Below are 19,069 nucleotides of genomic sequence, written 5' to 3'. Positions count from 1 at the left end.
ACGGAAGCCGAGAATTAGGAGTCGAACCCATTGCTGCCTGCTGTTACGCGGTTGGTGTAGTCCGCCGCGCGTAGGAACATTAGTCCAAGCGTAGGAAAGCAGTTCCCTAGCAATAGAGATTCCGTATAAATTTTCAGTAATTTTCGAGAAGCCATAGGGAGGAGTGCAAGGCTGAAAATAAGTTCGCCGTTCCTAGTTTAGATGTGATTATTTTTGGGTACAATGAACAAACATGGTGCGAGTTAAACCGAAAAACGAGGGGATTCGGACGGGTAGTTCAGCGGCGTGTGATGCCGTAGCCAAGGCGACCGCAGCAGCAGACAACTGACAATCCGCTGCTCGTCGTCAACAATATTCTAGCGTGCATATTTCAGTTCGTTTCCACGGTGATTTGCAGGGTCAGCACCGAGGAATCCTGGACGACATTAAGACACCTGTCAGGAAAGCCGGCAGGCTAGCAATCACAAGTTTATTCGTCATTCATGAAAACAGGTGCGACCGATTGATTGTGTAGTTAAGATGGCTGCATAATTGCATGCCAGTTTTTTCATTTCTGGTATTTTCTATCAATTACCCTGTTTTCGGACAACTTTACGCTTGTTCTATCGGTCTTCTGTAAAGGTAGTGCAATTTTCGGAATCAGTCCCATTATCCTTAATTCTTTGTATAAGTAGCTTCAATGACCAGAGTTTATGCTCACCAGCAAGTTTACCCTGTCATAATATTTTCCTATTTTAAAAACCTTCCAATAATACAGATTTGGTTGTTCAGTTGTTTTAAACTATTAATAATCAACTAAGAAAGTTTTACAAAAATTCGTTACACAAATAATCGGTGCAACTTCGAGAAATATGGAACAAAATGACAAAGTCATTGAGCCAAGGTAAAAAAATTCTACCTTGAATATCACAATCATTAATCTTTGAAGCTAAGGGTGCTCTTATCTGTTTGTCATAATTTAAACGAGTTGCACCATTGTTCATATTTTTTTCCAATACTGCAATGCGGTATAATTTTTATAAATGAAATTCTTAGATCTCACACATACATGAATTAAATAAAAGCTCTGTGCATAACATTTCTTGGAACATTGTACACACTCCTGAGTGAAAGCAATATATGACAGTATTTCTATTGACCTCAATTATCCACAAGTAACAATAAGTAAATAAATAATTAATAAAATAATAAATCCACCATATAAGATCAGAGAAATAGAGGAGTACACTGGAGTGTGATTTTTTGTCTAGCCTAGTTCTATTAGGTTCACTTTCACCCCATCATACTGCAGGTATCATACGTTCTTTCCTGCACCCTAGCAAATTCATAAGCCACATTACAGCATCACATGCACCACTGAGTTTTTTCAATTTCGCACGCCATGCCACCCTCTGGCCTATAGAATTGAATACCGATCAAATCCACCAGGGTTTCAATTAAAACCGTCTTATACATATTACTATATCAGATTATTAAGTCTTTCGATGCAATATACTATAATTCAGAGATTCTTGAATGAGTAAGAATAGATAGTTTAATTCTACAAACAAATACATGCTTGATAATACCATATAGCTGTTTGCATTTTCATTTATTATTAAGCTTGGAATAATTTTATGGATACATAATATTTACAACTAAATCTTATTTCTAGGTAATAACAAGGGTGGAGGAATGAGTATATGGGGTATTCCATGCCAACTAGACCTGCCGCCAACCCTCACCATCTTCGATTTGGCTTGAACTTTAATATTGTATTTGAGGGGTCAAAAAAGTAGCCAATGAATTATTTCAGATTTTTTTGACCACCGGTGAAAAAGTTATTTCATTTTCACACTAATTTATATCCCACCATGCGTCAGTCGTACGAAACAGTCATTAATACAAAAATTCATAGCGATAACGTGAAATGGAAGGAAATATTTTTTACCGATTTTTTAAGCGACTTGATAAATTCTTTTTGTTTTTCAAACACAGTCTAAAATCGCAATTTTCATGGTGTTGGCCACCTTTAACTTCACTGAAATTTGCACCATGAATTTCTTGTGGAAATACCTAACTTTTAAGACCTTCCCAAAGATGGAGAGATCTTTGGTTCAGAAGTTACAATCAAACGAATGTCAAGGAAACGAATAATATGGGAGTACCTACCTAAACTAAATGCCTACGGAAATGAGTTATATCTTACAAGTGAAATTATCAGAATCAAATTAATTATTCCTTTGTTTGGTAAACAAAAAAATGAAAGGTACACGTATAATTATATATACGACGTGATGTTTGATCTATTGCATAATTAACATGTTTCATCTGTGTAGTAAAACGATTTTTCTGCATTTGTATTACACGTTCTAAAAAATTATGTACCTACCTGAATTGATGCAGTACTCAATTAATTGTAAACCATTTTTCATTGTAATTTCTGAACCAAAGATCTCTCCACCTTCTGCAAGGTCTTAAAAATTTCGTATTTTCACAAAGATTTTCTGGTGAAAGTTTGATGAAAAACGCGATTTTAGACTATTTGTGCAAAAAAAAAAAAGGCATTAAGTCGCTAAAGAAAACGGTAAATAATATTTCCTTCCATTTCACGTATTCACGATGAATTTTTGTACCAGTGATTTCTTTTTACAGGTGATGGATGTTGAGATATAAATTAGTGTGAAAATAGGAAAACTTTTTAACCAGTGGTTAAAAAAAAATATGAAATAATTCAGGGGTTACTTTTTCGAGCCCTGAAATATTACAATACAATTCAATGAAAATCGGAGATGGTGAGGGTTGGTGGCAGAACGAATTGGCATGGAATGCCTCATATGAATGTAGACGTGTTTGAACTTTCCCTTTACTGTTAAACTGCACCTGGTGGTTGTTATGCTTGACTGGTACCTTGCATGCACCCCTCCTTTGTTACCCCATGTGATAACCAACAGTCAGGTCATGTAGACCACCTCAGCTTGTGCGTATGCCTATACACTACAATTCAACCATCCCTAAAATTTATTGGATAAAACAGTAGACTGTTGAAAATTGTAATATCAGATAATTGGTGGCACCATTTTTTGCATTTACCAAAGGTTAATAATACTGCTCGATAACTTTTAAAATTTATATTTTAATTGTAAATATTTAGTATTTTATCCGTAATAATAATCCATCACCATATGAACTCATTGATAAAACTGAAGAAGATTGTAAATTTATAATTTGAGCAATACATGGCTACTTTTATATGGTGTTTAGTTTCACGTGTGAACAGTATATTAAACCCTGTCCGATCTCTTGTATACCTCGCTATATGTCTTGCTCAATGAATATCAATGTCCATCAAGCATGTCAGTTCCTATTGTAGGCAAGCGTAGAGAAGGGTCCGATTATATTCAAGCAACCTCAGTTCTGTGATACACAATGATACTTTCACACCTATTGCTTTCAGTGATGAGAAAAAGATGTTTAACATGACCATGACATGATGATTTTGTGATAAAACTAAACTATAGTTATAAGCGAACATCTCTAACTGGCTTAATTAATCATCTGTTTTAATGCCAGATATCTCATAATCAATACTCTCAGTGTCTGCAGAAAAACAGAGAGAATTCCTGGTCAGGAGATGGAGTACTGTTTTGATGAAACGTGAGTCACCTGTAGTAGCCTTGGGACATGGTTGCCTGGGTCAGTGGTTCTCCATCGTTTTTCCAAATAACTTTGTTGCATACTATTGGAATACAAATGTAATTTTATACTTCAGAGCACTTGATTGATTCTAAGTTCAAGATATTAAAATTGAATAATTTGTAAAATATTGCATGGTGCTTGTTCTGTAAATCAGAACCAGATTTTCTTATATGAAAGCAAGGTTTTTTCCCTGTATGAGGAGTCCTGAACTTCACAGCTCAATTGGTCACCATTTTCCCAGCGAAGGAAATTGTAGATTAAATTACCTAATTATCCCAGATGCGTTATCTGATACTCCACTATGCGCTTCTCACAATATCAATATATTACACTTTGTCAGTTCTGTGTCGTACATATAATACAACATTATATACAAGTAGCAGAAACGCTGAAAAATGATGACGCAAGGAAATACATAAGTCACGTATCAATGAATTGTTTCATATTATTATTCCCAGAAAACTACCGCTAATATTACGAAGATGGGGTTGTTTTTCCTCCCTCCTAGGCGGTAGAGTGTCATCGTAGTCTTGAGTGCTACTCTACAATTCTAATAAAGGTGTTAGTTGTTACCAGGACAACACCCTTGTGCCCAAAATTTATGATTGAATTTCTTTGATATAAAAATCTTACATTATATCATTTCAAAAAATCTTTCCTCCAATTATTACTTTGATTACCAGGAATTTTTTTTACTCATTAAGGCATCGGAAAATAATGGATTTGTCCCTGCTTAAATATTTCATAATCAAATATAATTTGTTAGCTACCAAAAAATTAAGAAAAAAAAAACTATTTCCACAATGCACAATAGATTTATTCATATATATATATATATAAAATTGGCAACATCGTTCCTTGCAGACAAAATTGATTGGAAAACTTCGGATGCACCTGTGCGAATGCGACTGTTTTCAAGTAGGAGGGTGTGCATTCCCTCCATGCACTCTGTGTATCAATTTAGTCTTCTAATTAAATGGAATACCATCAATAGTACACGCACCAGGTGCTTCATCTATGATCTGGATAGAAGGTTTCAAAGCTCAGTAGAGCTTATAAGGCTCCCCTTTTGTGGAGGGCTAAGGGGTAGGGATAATTCCCTCTAATTGATCTTACAATGTAACCTGCTCCACCTATCTACCTATCCCCTCCCCCCAACTGTCTAGCTAGTCGTGCGTGTGCTTTATTTTATCCCCCTACTTGTGTTTGGTACCTGGATGAAATCAACATTATTAAACTGCATCAAATATGCTACATCGTAGTAGTATTTTCATGTCGTATGTAACTTGGCTTCCCTTTGATCTTTGCTTCACTCACGACACTATTAGAACACCTGAGCCAATACCATCAGATATCTTTCTGCTTGGGAAATATTAACAATTTAATAAATTTTTGTTGGATATCTCAGAATTCGCAGTGTATATTCAGTTTTGTAGAAAATTTGGAATGTGCAATGTCTTTTTAAAATCAATAATATTGAAAATTCATGAAAATTCATAGTTGCAAATACACAGTTTTGACATTACAATGCGTAATATGCCTCTATTTTATGAGGTTTAAGTTGGTAACAATAACGCAACAATGTATTTTTAGGAAACGTCATTATTCTACATTTTTCAGAGGGTCAGAAGTGACTGAAATTCAGTGTAACTGCATAAAAAAGCAAAAAAAAAACCGCATTCTAAAATTTCTACCACCTGCAAAGTCATTATTGAATTGAATATTGATTATTATTTTCAATATATCATTATTTTACTGTTACCAGCTTCAACTTCATTCTATTTTAGGATACCTGAAAAATGCACAAACTTGACTTAATCGAGTGATATTTGGTTGGTCAATCAGTCTGACATAGTCATAGTGTCAAGAAATCTGATATAGTTGATATCCTGATAAATTTCACTGCAGTTTTCTTATTTTTATCATGCCGCTTTTACCTTGTTTTAAATTCCGATGCGTTAAGAGTGTGATAAACAAAACAATTTTACAGTCAATTTTACATTAAAGCTAGGTAGTGATTAGAATAAATATATCGATTTTTCTTTCAGCTTGAAATGGGAAATTTTGGAATATAAATCCTGGAATTCTTTGGGTATTTCGAATTTTTTCGTTGCTAGACATCCTATGATAGTTTTTCAAGACTAAATAATGCGTCTTTTCTTGTTTACATTAGATTACACAAGGAAATACTTATATTAGTCACAATTTCATCTCTCGTACATAATTCCAGGCATCGAATGTTTATTTTATCCATTTATTCCATGTAACTTGAGCCAGTATCACACCAATATTTGAACATTTTATTTTATTCATCAGATATGAAATTCTTGACACTGTTTCTTGGAATATTGTTCCTCTCACCCCCCGAACACCGGTGAAGACATTATTGATATTCAGTTAAATAGCGCTTACAACGTATGTGTGTGTTTTTGTCACAGATACATCCCTTCAGAAGCGAGGAGCCGGAGGTGGTGATTCGGTGGCTGCGGAGAGAGTGGAGGGTGTAATCACCATGACTACGACAGGAGCCCAGTATGCTCTTGCTACGTCCGCTGGGGCTGGTGGTGGCGGGGACGGTACGAGCGGGGTGGGAGTAGATTCTAAGTCTGGTGTAGTCGTTGTAACCACCTCAAGCTCCAGTGGCAGTGGGAGCGCGGCTCAGACTCAATCGACTAGGGGTCAGCAACTCATCACTGTAGTCACAAGTCCAGATCCTTCTAGTCCTAACAGCCTCCAAGTGCAACCTATCCAGGTTGGTCATACCATCTGAAGTTTTTTACAATAAACAAAATCAGTGCCTACAGTTGTTTGGTGTTCTGTGATTAATAATAAAATCATTCCAATGACATATATTATTTATGATTGTTCTTCATGTAATTAAACATGTCCTGTGTACTTCAACAATTATGAAACTGAATTAGTGGAACATACAATTAGGCTGCAAATTTTGTTTGTTCTTGGGTAAAAATGTTTTGAATCTTCTGACAATATTTCTTTCAAACAAGTTACTCTTTTCTCATAAATATGCAGCGACTTGAGATCATTTTTCAAAATAGCAACTGCAGTAGACCACTTCAACTCTCATATTTGCATCGGATGAATACATGGCGTGTGCATATGTCAAAGGATATACTTTCAGAAAATCTGTTGGCCAAAAATAATAGATAACGTAGTGCTACGTGCAAATAAAAATTGTGCTATCAATACATGATCAATATTAGTTGTGGATATCGTATCTGTCAGGCTTCGGGGGTGTTGTGTGGCCAGTCTGATAAGAGACTCAAGCCATCTGCTCTTATGCTTTGATAGATTCAACTTATTCAAATATTTATCTGACATCCCTTGAAATATATGGAGTTTGGTTTTTTTTTTTTTTTTTTATTTGCAGAATTAAGATTATTCATAAATTGGTGTAGTTTAGGAAATTGGCTACAATTAAACAGGATTTTAGGATTTGAAGTAGGGCCAAGTGTACTAGTTTTATTTCAACTTATTTCATTGCTTAAAAATATAATTATATTTTTACCATTAAATAAAACATAACAAGTTTTGACATCACGGCATATTCTAATTCTAATTATTCCAACTTTTGCATAGGCTTAATTTCGTTCCATATTTTTAAACCAACCATTGGTCACGAGGGCATGCATACTAAGAATAATGATTTAGTTGTTGGTTCAGGACTCACTTGAAACAGCTGCAGATTCGTCAAACGGTTCATCAGGCACTTCAGCCCATGTTACTGCGCAAGTTGTAGTGAATACTACGCACTCTGGTCAGCACACTCTCGTTGATACAGACGCTGCTTCTACTGGAGCTGGGACAATTGTCAGTGGATCACCACATTACATAACTGTAACAGGTATGCTAAGAGTACTTCATTTAACATTCAGAGTATTAGAGTACAAGAGCGAACGTTTATTCACCTATATCTTTCAACTTTCAACAGTTTTTAAGAATTATACAAAGATTGTGTAGAACCCTTTTTCGATTTGTAGTATAAGTATAAGTATAAGTATAATCAAATAATCTCAATTGTTCATATGCAATTTTCATTACACTATTGCCCTTTCGTTCATAAAACTTATCATTGCTAATAAACCGAATTGATCGCTTCATCAAATTCTTGTGGAATCGGAAATGATGATAATTTCTTATGTTCTGCTCACAAATTGAGAGGTGATTTTTTATAGAATTAATTTGAATAATTATCGGTACTTTACACTTTGAAAGCTAATTAGAAATCCAAAGTAGTTGAACGAAACGCTCATATACGTAAGCAGGCAAAGGATTTCGACTTACTATAGTTTTTGAGTAGAAATTCGAAAATTTTCATGCTGCTCACAATATGCACATCTCTTCTTGCTACCAATCACTAGGCACCGGTGACTCACCATCCTACGCGTCCCTTACAACGGCTGTAGGTGAGGGCTATTGTGAATCTGCATGCAGTATTTACGGTTTTGTCGTTCATTTTATATTTATTTATTTAACTTTGTCAATAATACCTTAATGTTTAAAAAGCCAATGATTTAGCAAACATTAATTGTGTTTTGAAAGGCAGTTATCTGTTCGTAAACTGCACTCAATCTGTACAAATCATAAGTATATTTACAGTTAGACTTATTTATTGTTTCGTTAACATGCCTTAGATGATGGTGTAGTAAACAGTGAAGTTTTGTAATCTCCGAAAATCACGTTATTAACACAGATGCTCATGCTTTGTTGCAGTGTCTGGAGACGCCGAGGCAGTGGGTTCCGAATCTGTATCACACCCAACATATGTCCAGTATGTCGAGGGGGATACTTCAACATATATACCGACCAATGGACAGATGTTAGTGTACTCTTATCTGGAATATTTATCTGCGTTTTTTTTTTTTCTAAACCACTGAAGTTTAATAGCTACTCGATTAAATTGCAATGAGAAAGGACTTCAGATATGATGGTGACATTGAAGTATTTGACCTTATGAAACATTGTTTTCAGGACATATCCGGTGTATGCTGTTGGTGAGGCAGGGGCCATGTACACTCCTGCTTCCAGCCAATATTATACACCAGCATCGACACCAGTTACGTATACGCAGGTAAACGAGTCGTATCGATCAGACAATTATTAGTTGTGAATTCAGATTTAATAAGGTATTAGAATGTAGCTTTTTTGTAACAAAATTATCCATTGCCAGGTTACAGGACAAGGGTCAAATGCCACGACCGGACAGCTTCTATCTCAAGGCAATGGTACATATTTGATACAACAGAGCGTCGTAGATGGTGATCCTACAACACATGCACTTATATCTGCCACTGCGGCCCGAGCTAGTCCACAAACAGAGAATGCTGTATGTATTCAAATATTTGTTAATTTCTAGAACATCAGATTAAACTATGCTTCTTATTTTTCTTGACCATTTTGCATATAGAAGTAAAATGAACAATCTATAACGATGTCGTGTAAAAAAGTAAATTTGTGCATGTCGAAACCTGCTTGACTATATACTAAGAGCAGAAATAATAAATAGAGGTACAAATAAATTTTAATGTGTACAGACACATTGAAATAATATTGGAAGATTGCATCCGTTTGGAATATATTTTAACAAATTCTTTACCATTTCATATTTCATGCAGCAGGAAATTTGCTCTCAGGTATATCCAATATTCTGATATCATAGTATTCAAATTTACATAATACATATCAAAGGTGACAAAGGGTATTATTTAAGGTTGCTTTCTCGGTTTGTGTCTTAACAATTATAAATTCAATATCAAACCCAACATCATTATTCATTACGAACGAAATCTTACCCTTAAACTTGATCAACATACCATAGATACTCATTGAAATACTCAAATAAAATAAAATGTGGGGTGCAGCCATTATTATCAGAGGACAATGAATAATCAATCAGCATAGACAAACAAACTTGAAATTATTTTACCTGTTGAGCAATGAATTTCAGCTGAAACCCAACATTGACAGCTTGTTACTGCTATAAAAAAATCATCAGTCATGTTTGTCTCTGTATATGCATAAGTCACAACTTTGTTTTTGTACTAACATTGGGGAATAACATAAGGAATTGGGATGATGGGCTGTTTGATAGGAGGCAGTGGTTAGCGGGGGTGGAGGGACATACCTGATCAGCGGGAATGCAGGTGGCACAGCAGTGAGCGTGGAAGAGGCTGCTGCTGCTGCGGCCAACATCACGCATGCCACTAGAGTCTCCCAGGCCACCGTAAGCCATATCGACTCGCCATTTGTTAGCTACCTTCTTATACTACTAAGTGTTGTTTGTCTGCACGTTTGTCATGCTTCATTGTTACTGCAATTTTTTCGATGCAACTAACATTCTGTAACACAAGTATTCAGTGAAATCTGATCTGACTTTTTTTTACCAGATACTTTATAATGTGTGTATATACTTATATTATTTTCTGGCAAATAAGACATTTAATATCTTTTAATTGTGCTATGAAAAATGGATTTTAACGCTCATAACGTTTATACAATTCTATTATCTATTACATCAATTTCGAGTAATCCAATGAGCTGGATTTCACTGCAATAAAACAACAAACTGCAACTGATCTAGTGTTATTGCATAAATAAGATTTTTAAACAATGGAATGTATCAGAGATATCATTGCTTCCATCTCATGTTGCTTCTGGATTTTTAAAACTAATAATACCGTCAAAATTTTGCTATCATTTCATATTTTATATTAAGATCGAATAAGAGTAAGCTGGTGTATTAATCTTAATATTATTGATGTCGTACAATGGCATGTCAATGCTATCCTTGTCTATCATACAGAACTTTACGGCTAAAATAATTTGAATTTTATTTTGAATTTTATTTTGAATGTAGCTTAAATTACATATTTTTGTGATTAAATATAGGACCTTGTATGGTATGATGAAGTTACTTTAGGTTTGCTATCTCAAATAAAAAGAAAATATCCAAAGCAATTGAAATATATGTTTGTAAAAAAATGTGAAATTTTTGATACATTTTAAATGATTGAAATAGTAGTTTAAAATACCAACCTAATGCATTGCATTACAACATATTGCCTAGAGGAATTTCGAATAAACTAGGTGCTATGTGACAAACTGTTTCTAATTCTACAAAATTAGGTACCTAATTAATATCTATGTTTATACCTATAGGTACAATGGTTATTGGAAAATTACGAAACAGCAGATGGGGTGTCTCTTCCAAGATCGACACTTTATAATCACTACTTACGTCATTGTTCAGACAACAAATTGGATCCTGTGAATGCAGCAAGTTTTGGAAAATTAATTCGCTCTGTATTTCTGGGACTGCGTACTAGACGTTTGGGTACTCGGTAAGCGTTCGACATAAACTATTTATCAGCATATGTGATTGCACAATTAGTTTCTTTAAATGAATGGTTCTGATTTTTATATATATATAGGGGTAACTCCAAATACCATTACTATGGTATTCGCGTCAAACCAAGTTCACCATTGATAATGCTGAATGAAGATGGAACATCTCGTCAACAGCAATCGTCAAATGCTCAAGCCAAACGATTCAAATTTGTTAATCAAAAGCAAGAATCCGCATATGACGGCAATACTCACGCCAACACAAACATTGCTTCCAATACATCTCCTCCACAGTATCATCAATATTTAGGTGAAGCAAGTGGTGCTATTCCAGAATTTCCTGAAATTGACGTCTGTCACGGCTCAACTTTACCTGATGATTGTACATTAGAAGATATTGACACATTCCGCAGTATATATAGAGAACATTGCGAGGCTTTCTTAGATGCAGTTTTGACTTTTGAATTTGCCACAGTTGAGAGTTTGTGGCGAGAGTTTTGGCGCAGTCAAGATAACAATAATGGTGACGAATGTGAGGAAGAAAAGTACCTGTCCAAGTGAGTAGTTTTTCACACATTTTTTATGTTAATTCACCGACCACTAAAGCCAGTCAAATCGAAAGATTGAAAAATCATGAAGTGCCTAATGTCAATCTTCCGGCATGTTCTATTTATTCTCATTTCATAACTGTGTGTCAAGTTTACAATTAAACAAATTTATAAAGTTATTGTTTATTTTTATAGGACTAAACTGTATCAAATGTGTAAGTGCTCAGCAGTCCAGGATTTCATCAGAAGGGTTGATTATACATTTTACCAAAATCTTGTTGAAGTACTTATGCCAGATGTTCTGCGACCCATTCCCAGTACGTATTTTCTAGATTGACAATGAACAATTTTTGCCACGTTACACGTAATTCTCACAAAGTATACTTTATAGTTGGTTCCTGTAATACAGTTTACCTTCAACAATCCTTTCTAACAAATTCTGTCATACAGGTTCTCTTACTCAGTCGATTAGAAACTTTGCTAAAGGTCTTGAATCTTGGTTGACTTCGGCTATGCATGATTGTCCTGAAGAGATGATGCAGATCAAGGTACACGTTATATTTGAGATCTTATTGCTAATAACATCATTTGTTACTATAATTGGAGTGACAGTTTACGGATTTAAATTAACCACTACTATCATTAAATGACTGCTAGTGATTTACTGTTGTATGAAACGCAATTTTTTTTTTTTTTTGCATTTCAGCTTACAGCTGTATCAGCATTTGCACAAACCTTGCGACGATACACATCGCTCAATCATTTAGCTCAAGCTGCCCGTGCTGTACTACAGAATTCTAGTCAAATTAATCAAATGCTGGCTGATTTGAATCGCGTTGACTTTCACAATGTTCAGGAACAGGTAATTATGATTCAAATTTCACGAATTCGATATATAACCATAATAATTAATAATCACATGCACTTAAATTCAATTACTGTATATTTTTGACGGTTCATTCATTTCTATCGTTTCAGAATTGCTATAATTTCTGGTTTAATGATTTCACCATCATTGAATACTTTGTAAACAGAAGAAATAAATATGTTTAAAAATGATGAATTTTCAGGCTTCATGGGTATGCCAGTGTGATTACGCAGTTGTACAACGATTGGAAGCTGATTTCAAAGTTACACTACAGCAACAAAATTCATTGGAGCAATGGGCAGTATGGCTGAAAGGCGTTGTTACGCAAGTACTTAAACCCTATGAAGGAAAGCCAACCTTCGCTAAAGCTGCTCGTCAATTTTTACTAAAATGGTCCTTCTATAGGTAAATATTTCACTCGGAATACTGTTAATAACTAGTTCTATGAAATTCATTGGTGAAGAATGAATAAGTCTTGATACTTTACTTCCAGCTCAATGGTCATAAGAGATCTTACACTAAGAAGTGCTGCTAGTTTCGGTTCATTTCACCTGATTCGGCTTCTATATGATGAATACATGTTCTACTTGATTGAACACCAAGTAGCAGTTGCTACTGGCACAACACCTATAGCAGTAATGGGTGATGTAAGTGTCCCAAGTATAATCGAACATAAATATATTTGGCCTGGATATAACACGACCATTATTATTGCTCTCTGATTGCAGAAAAATCAAAGCTGTTCACTAATCAATGCATTTGCAGCAACATCGAATGGAGGTAATTTTGTATCATATGATTCTTTATTAGAACCGATCTACTTTATTACATGCTAATTGAGAATACATATAATAAATTAGGTGTCCCTATTACGTATGTAGACGTGGACATGGCAACGCTGCAGGTCAAACAGGTATATATGTACATAAATATGTGTTTATATAGACGTTTATTAATGTGCAATGTTCAGTAGATCCGATATTATTTGACCCCGCGTAGAAACGAAATAGTTCAGGTTTCTCGCATTTAGCTTTTCTCTCTTATGGGAGAAAGATTCATTTCTCACAGTATCTTTCTTCATATCAATTCTACTTTTATTTAGTTGATATATAGTGAGGCAGCAATGAACAATATATCAAATTATAAAATTTATATCTACTTATCTGCTGTTTTTTTTTCATAATTTTATTCTGTTCCTGTGTCCACTGAATACCTATGATATCTACAATATAATAATATCTACAAAATCGTTCAATTCATCGTTTATGGAACATATCAGAGGGTATAGAAAGAGCATTTTATTTTTAAATATTTATTTGATTGTTGATTGTGTGTAGCTGTTGAATATACTCTGATCTGATTATGTCAGAATACTAAAGGTTCCTAAATTTTTAAATATTGTTTCAGATACATCGAGCACCATCCAATCAAAGCGCATAAAGTTAAGCTAACTGCATATCTTTGCCTGTTAAAATGTGAGTAATTAGTTCAAAACGATATATTGAGGGGTGAAGCTAATATTAACACGGGCAGGCCTATTATTCCATACTAGTCCGATAGATTATTATTTTATTTATTGACGAATAGTCGTTGCACTATAATAATATAATGAAGTAATTAGTGACTGCATGCCCACACGAGTCCTGAAATTTCGTACACTTGCATAATAGTGCCTATTACAACTTTTTATGCAATTTAAAAATCAATTGAATATATCCAAAAGAGGTGTAAAAACATTTTATGAACTTTTTGGTCAGCAGCAGAAAACCACGTTTCATAATGTTACTGTTTGGTACTTGGCTTTTTTCCTTCTTAATTTGTTCTATGAATTTGAGTTACACCCAAATTTTAGGCATCATATTAAATAATATAGTATAAGCGAGAAAGTACTAAGCTGGTTAAGAACTTCCTGGGATGTAACATTTTATTCTAGCTTCATTTTTACGAATGCAGTGCCGAGATTAGACATTTAGTTTTTTATATAATGATTGAAAGTTTATTACACTGAGCTATCCGTGATTATAAATCGTTAAATTGATATGCAATACGTTTCAATACGGTTTTGTTAGCAAAATTGTATGTTTCAAACATAATTTTACCAAATGTTCCAGCATGTGATTTATGTTGTTTTATTTACACATGGGGACTCATTGAAAATAAATTCTTGTATTCTTAATTAATGAAGCAAGAAAATTCATTAAAATAATTAAAATGATAATATTTTTTTGAAAAATTCACACAAACAATACTAGATAATTTATTTTGTATGAATTGATTAAGTATGCCAGATTTATCGATCGTGTATCAAAATACACGTAATAATGTTATATTTATGCACAATACAAGATATTTTTTCAATCCAACTATCATATAATATTCGTTAGGTAATCACTGTTTAAAAGAGATTTCTTACGTGTGATTTGTGTGCCAGATATAAATTTATGAAAAATATTTTTTGTTTACATACCAATGATTGTGAATACCAATTATTACGCCAGTGATTACTAACAAAACATGAACCAAACATTTTAGTATTCGCATATAAATTGATTGGCTAGTTCATAATCTAGCCTATTTATCAAAGCTTGGAGAATGAACGTGCATTTTAAATATACATGCATGCAGCATATCATATTTGAGTGGTTAAACTATTTTACAGGCCCGTTACAAACTGAATAGCAGTCAAGTGTCCTCATCCAATTTTTCATTCGTAACCTTTCTTTTTATTTTTAATTATACATGTGAAACCATACTCTTATGAATTGTAAATGGATGTTTAATTGAAGGCATTGTAAATATTTCATACATAGAATTCAATTTAGTTGATTCTATCTGTGTTTTTGGTACTCTACCCATTAATCGACTAACGCCAAAAAATTTGAATAGGTGTTCATTTGTAGTAAGTTCAGTTATGCATTAGATAGTACAGCAGTTTGTTGTCTTTGAATTAAAGAGGGACGCCTTAAATTTTTTACTCTTGACCTTTTAATAGGGTGTCCAGCGACCGTGAATTTCTGGAAAAGCGGGAATTGTACGGGAAGTTGAAATTGCTCTTGAAAATGCGGGAAACATACGGGCATTTTATATAGCAACCGGGAATTTTTTCATCAAATGGAACTTCCGTAAAATTTCGATCTGGGTCTAATAATGAGAGCCCTTACTCAACTCCTTTTAGATTACAATCATATCTTCGAAATATTATATAATAACTCATCTAGTTATATTATTAATAAATATAAGCCATGTAAGTCTTTCCTTTTTCGCGTCAATTTCCTTAACACATCTCATATACCTACAACTGCCATGGATACATGTCTTAAGCAGGGCATAGGGATGCTCAACCCTTTCTTTCGGGATATCCAACTGATTTGGAAATTTTTGTTCATCGACGAGCATATTATTTACAATAAGTATCATCCGTATTTAAAGATTACTATTTAAAACAGCTAATATTCCGTAGTTATGCAGCTCAAAATAATGTTATGAGTATCCGGGAATTTTCAGAAAATGAGCGGGAAAATACGAGACTTATACGAGAATTTTTAAGTCCTGTGTTTCTGGACACCCTGTTTAACTTAAGTTTTAACATATGCAGTTTCTATAATTCAACGCCTAGGATTTTACCATTTTGAAGTATTCGAATTTCAGAACTAACGAAATGTAGCAATTCTTTGAAAAGCGATGTGACTATAAACTGATCTCAATATTTTAATCAACCGTCTAATTTCTACCAGTTGTCGTGGAGTAGTTGGGTAGCTCTCTGTTGAAAACTTGAATTCAATAAAAATTATTTACTGCACAAGACATACGTATTTATAAAATACACGTAATTATTTTTCTATCATAATTTGAATATCTCAAAATCAAAGCACCGTGCTTCAATATTGTTTCTATAGACAATAGCACTGAGATTTAAACATATTGATGAACCAAAAATTGGATATTTCCCATTGCTTATCAAAAATACTTTTGTTATATGTGTATAAGAAACCATTGGTAACAATACATTGCATTCATTTTGTGTTTGTAAATTCAAGAAATGAATTTAGATGCAGATAAATCATTTTCTCGCGTGAATATAAATTATTTACGATCCAGTTATAAGGCATTTTAGCATTATATTGTAAGCTCTACTCTGTCGTAATTTGCTACTGTCCATCATCTCACTAACATCTGTAATGCATAGGATGTAAACTTATACAGGCTGACTCTGCATCTTATCTCTTTTGTACAGAATGTGTTTGAACGTTAACCGTGACTAGGGTCGCGTGTGGAATTCGAGTTACACAAAAATATTTGCAACAGTGTTAATGAGTAACTGAGTATTTCTGCAATATCGAGTTCACTGCATATTAGCAACTTAAACTACTATATTTCTGATTATTTATTATACAAAGAGAAACAGACAATGTATGAAATGTACGATTTTTTTCGTTAGGGGTTGATGTGTACACAAGGCTTGATTAAATGGACATACTGTAATAATAATAATAATAATACTAATAATATTAATGTAGTGCAATCAATATTGCGCACAGTAAATGCACTGTTTTTATAGACGTCGAAAATGAATGTTCCTTAATATGCAGTAAATATTTTAAGGTAATGATGGAATTAATTTCGGTTAAGTCTAAAGTCAATACTTAACGCTTTATTAAATCATCTTGATACAGGGTGTTCAAACAAAATTGTAACTGTCAACGAAAAGAAGATGTAATAGTCAAATAATCAATGTTATTCTATCTGTAATGGAATCAAAATTGATGTTGAATACCCTGTAACATTAAGAGTGTATATTGCAAGTACAGATCTCGCTTCACATATTGCATTATATCACAATTAAATGCGAGCATAATTTTAATGTAGATTATATATAAAGGCATTACGTTAACGTACTAGTCAGAATCTATACAGTAAGTCGAAAACAGGGAATGCGTATTGCATAGCTCGTCGTTTATTTGTCATGTTAGAATTAATTAATGTGCACTGAAAAATATTTCTATAATTATATTGAATGAGCTTATATGTGTAAAAGAAAAACAAAAGAAAAAAAAATTATCAACAACTAAATGTACCTAATTTAAGGATTGATGACAAGTAGGTGTTTTATGGTAATTCTTTGAGGTAATAAAATAAAAACAACAGAATTTAAGAGAAAACAAGTACCAGGTAGAGTGCTGAATATTTCGAGGCTAGTAATATTCAATTACAATATATCACTGCCGTCAACACATGATCGAACTATTCAAAGATTTTAAATCATATTGAGAATTCTAAAATTTAGTGCAGATGGATACTTATTTCTAATGATGTTAAAATATCCAATATTAATCTAAGCTCGGAGTTAATCAAGACTTTAATGATGTATTCACTAGACAAACTTTATAGCCCAAATAATTTGAAAAATCTTTTAGTGCATTATACAGCTGATATATAATGCAATATAGGTACAATAAATAGATGAATGAGAATGTTCAGGTACAATGCAAAGTAAACCTTGGATAGTTATAATTTTGGTCAGTGAATTATTCCACGATGTATAAAAGTGTACAAGATTCCTTAACCCTATTTTTGAGCTTTTTGAGTAACATAAAATTAAAAATATATAGTTTACAGAATTGATATCTGGGCTGATAATTTGATCATTGATATCCAGCACTCTATCCTTATACTCGTTGTATACAAATTTGAGGTTTTATATTTTTCATAAAAGCAAAGTGGCACAAGGTAAAAGTAGCTTATTTCGAACCAAATACTTCAAATGACTCGATATCTAATCAACCAAGTTTCCTATGTTGTGGAATAAAATGGCCTTAAATATTCCCAAAGATGAAAAAAATGAGAGAAAAGTAGATGATATAAATAAAGTAACAAACAATTGCTGTCCTACTAGAGTTGGGCCAGGGAAAGTCCATTATAATAAAATTGCTTTCTTTATGACGTATAGAAGATATTTTGATACCTTTCAATTTGCACAAGAAACTAAAAATGCATTCATTACTGCTTAGATAAGATTATATGTAAGAAAAAATATAGCTCAAAATAACAACTTATGCAAATATATATACAATATATATATACACATGTATGTATATGTATATATTTATATAATGTGAGAAAACTTAAGGATCATATGAGGTGTGCGATTCGCAAACATTGAATTACATAATAAATATATGTTAAAAGTCATTTCTGTCCATGTTTCTTTTGCGTGTAAACACTACAGCGTGTCAATGACTTATGCATAACAAGTACGACACCAGCACTGACACTGTCATATTGAAGTTAATAGCATAGATTTGATCGCATATCCATTCAATCATCCACACAATGTTACGAGCTCCAGTTGTTAGAATTTAAACATGAGTATATAACACAGTGGGAGAAACTCTTTTATTGTAACGTCACTTGATTTATCAGAAATATTCAATTGAACTTATTATGTTTTCAACAACTAATTTATTTACAGTAAAACTTATGCACGAATATGAGGATTTGATCAAACCTTTGATTGCGTGATGATATTGCCTAGGCTCGATCCTATTTTTGGTAATAAAAAATAATTGATCACTGCTATATATGTTTGAAACTTATTTGCGTTCAAACAAGCGCT

The 19,069-nt window shown here is 33.4% G+C and overlaps 1 protein-coding gene and 2 long non-coding RNA genes across 6 annotated transcripts; 1 reads left to right on the top strand and 2 right to left on the bottom strand.

Moving 5' to 3' along the window:
- The first annotated feature begins 171 nt into the window (after nt 1–171).
- Nucleotides 172–18,645, top strand: LOC124304023 (DNA-binding protein RFX2). 4 transcript variants are annotated; one of them, XM_046761951.1, is made up of 19 exons: nt 174–492; nt 6,117–6,430; nt 7,348–7,540; nt 8,058–8,102; nt 8,410–8,515; nt 8,668–8,767; nt 8,867–9,022; nt 9,312–9,329; nt 9,788–9,943; nt 10,855–11,036; nt 11,127–11,597; nt 11,784–11,905; nt 12,039–12,136; nt 12,295–12,450; nt 12,659–12,861; nt 12,950–13,103; nt 13,185–13,236; nt 13,317–13,369; nt 13,864–18,645. In XM_046761951.1, exons 1-19 carry the CDS (start codon nt 483–485, stop codon nt 13,894–13,896), a joined length of 2,622 nt encoding a protein of 873 aa, XP_046617907.1. In that variant the 5' UTR covers nt 174–482; the 3' UTR covers nt 13,897–18,645. The 4 variants fall into 4 exon arrangements, with proteins under 4 accessions (XP_046617905.1, XP_046617907.1, XP_046617904.1 ...); XM_046761948.1 differs by lacking the exon at nt 8,058–8,102 and adding an exon at nt 3,577–3,675; XM_046761950.1 differs by lacking the exon at nt 174–492 and adding an exon at nt 514–883.
- Nucleotides 5,135–8,121, bottom strand: LOC124304029 (uncharacterized). Its single transcript, XR_006908045.1, has 3 exons — nt 7,981–8,121; nt 7,367–7,495; nt 5,135–6,444 (listed from the first exon to the last, which is right to left on the bottom strand). It is a non-coding gene; the product is annotated as an uncharacterized LOC124304029 (long non-coding RNA).
- LOC124304028 (uncharacterized) lies at nt 11,787–19,059 on the bottom strand. Its single transcript, XR_006908044.1, has 3 exons — nt 18,962–19,059; nt 12,003–12,113; nt 11,787–11,916 (listed from the first exon to the last, which is right to left on the bottom strand). It is a non-coding gene; the product is annotated as an uncharacterized LOC124304028 (long non-coding RNA).
- Nucleotides 19,060–19,069: the final 10 nt, after the last annotated feature.

This window comes from Neodiprion virginianus, chromosome 4, assembly GCF_021901495.1.
Source record: "Neodiprion virginianus isolate iyNeoVirg1 chromosome 4, iyNeoVirg1.1, whole genome shotgun sequence".
Taxonomy (NCBI): Eukaryota; Metazoa; Arthropoda; class Insecta; order Hymenoptera; family Diprionidae; genus Neodiprion; species Neodiprion virginianus.
Note: the sequence above shows the minus strand (reverse complement) of the source record. Positions and strands in the feature narration are given on the sequence as shown.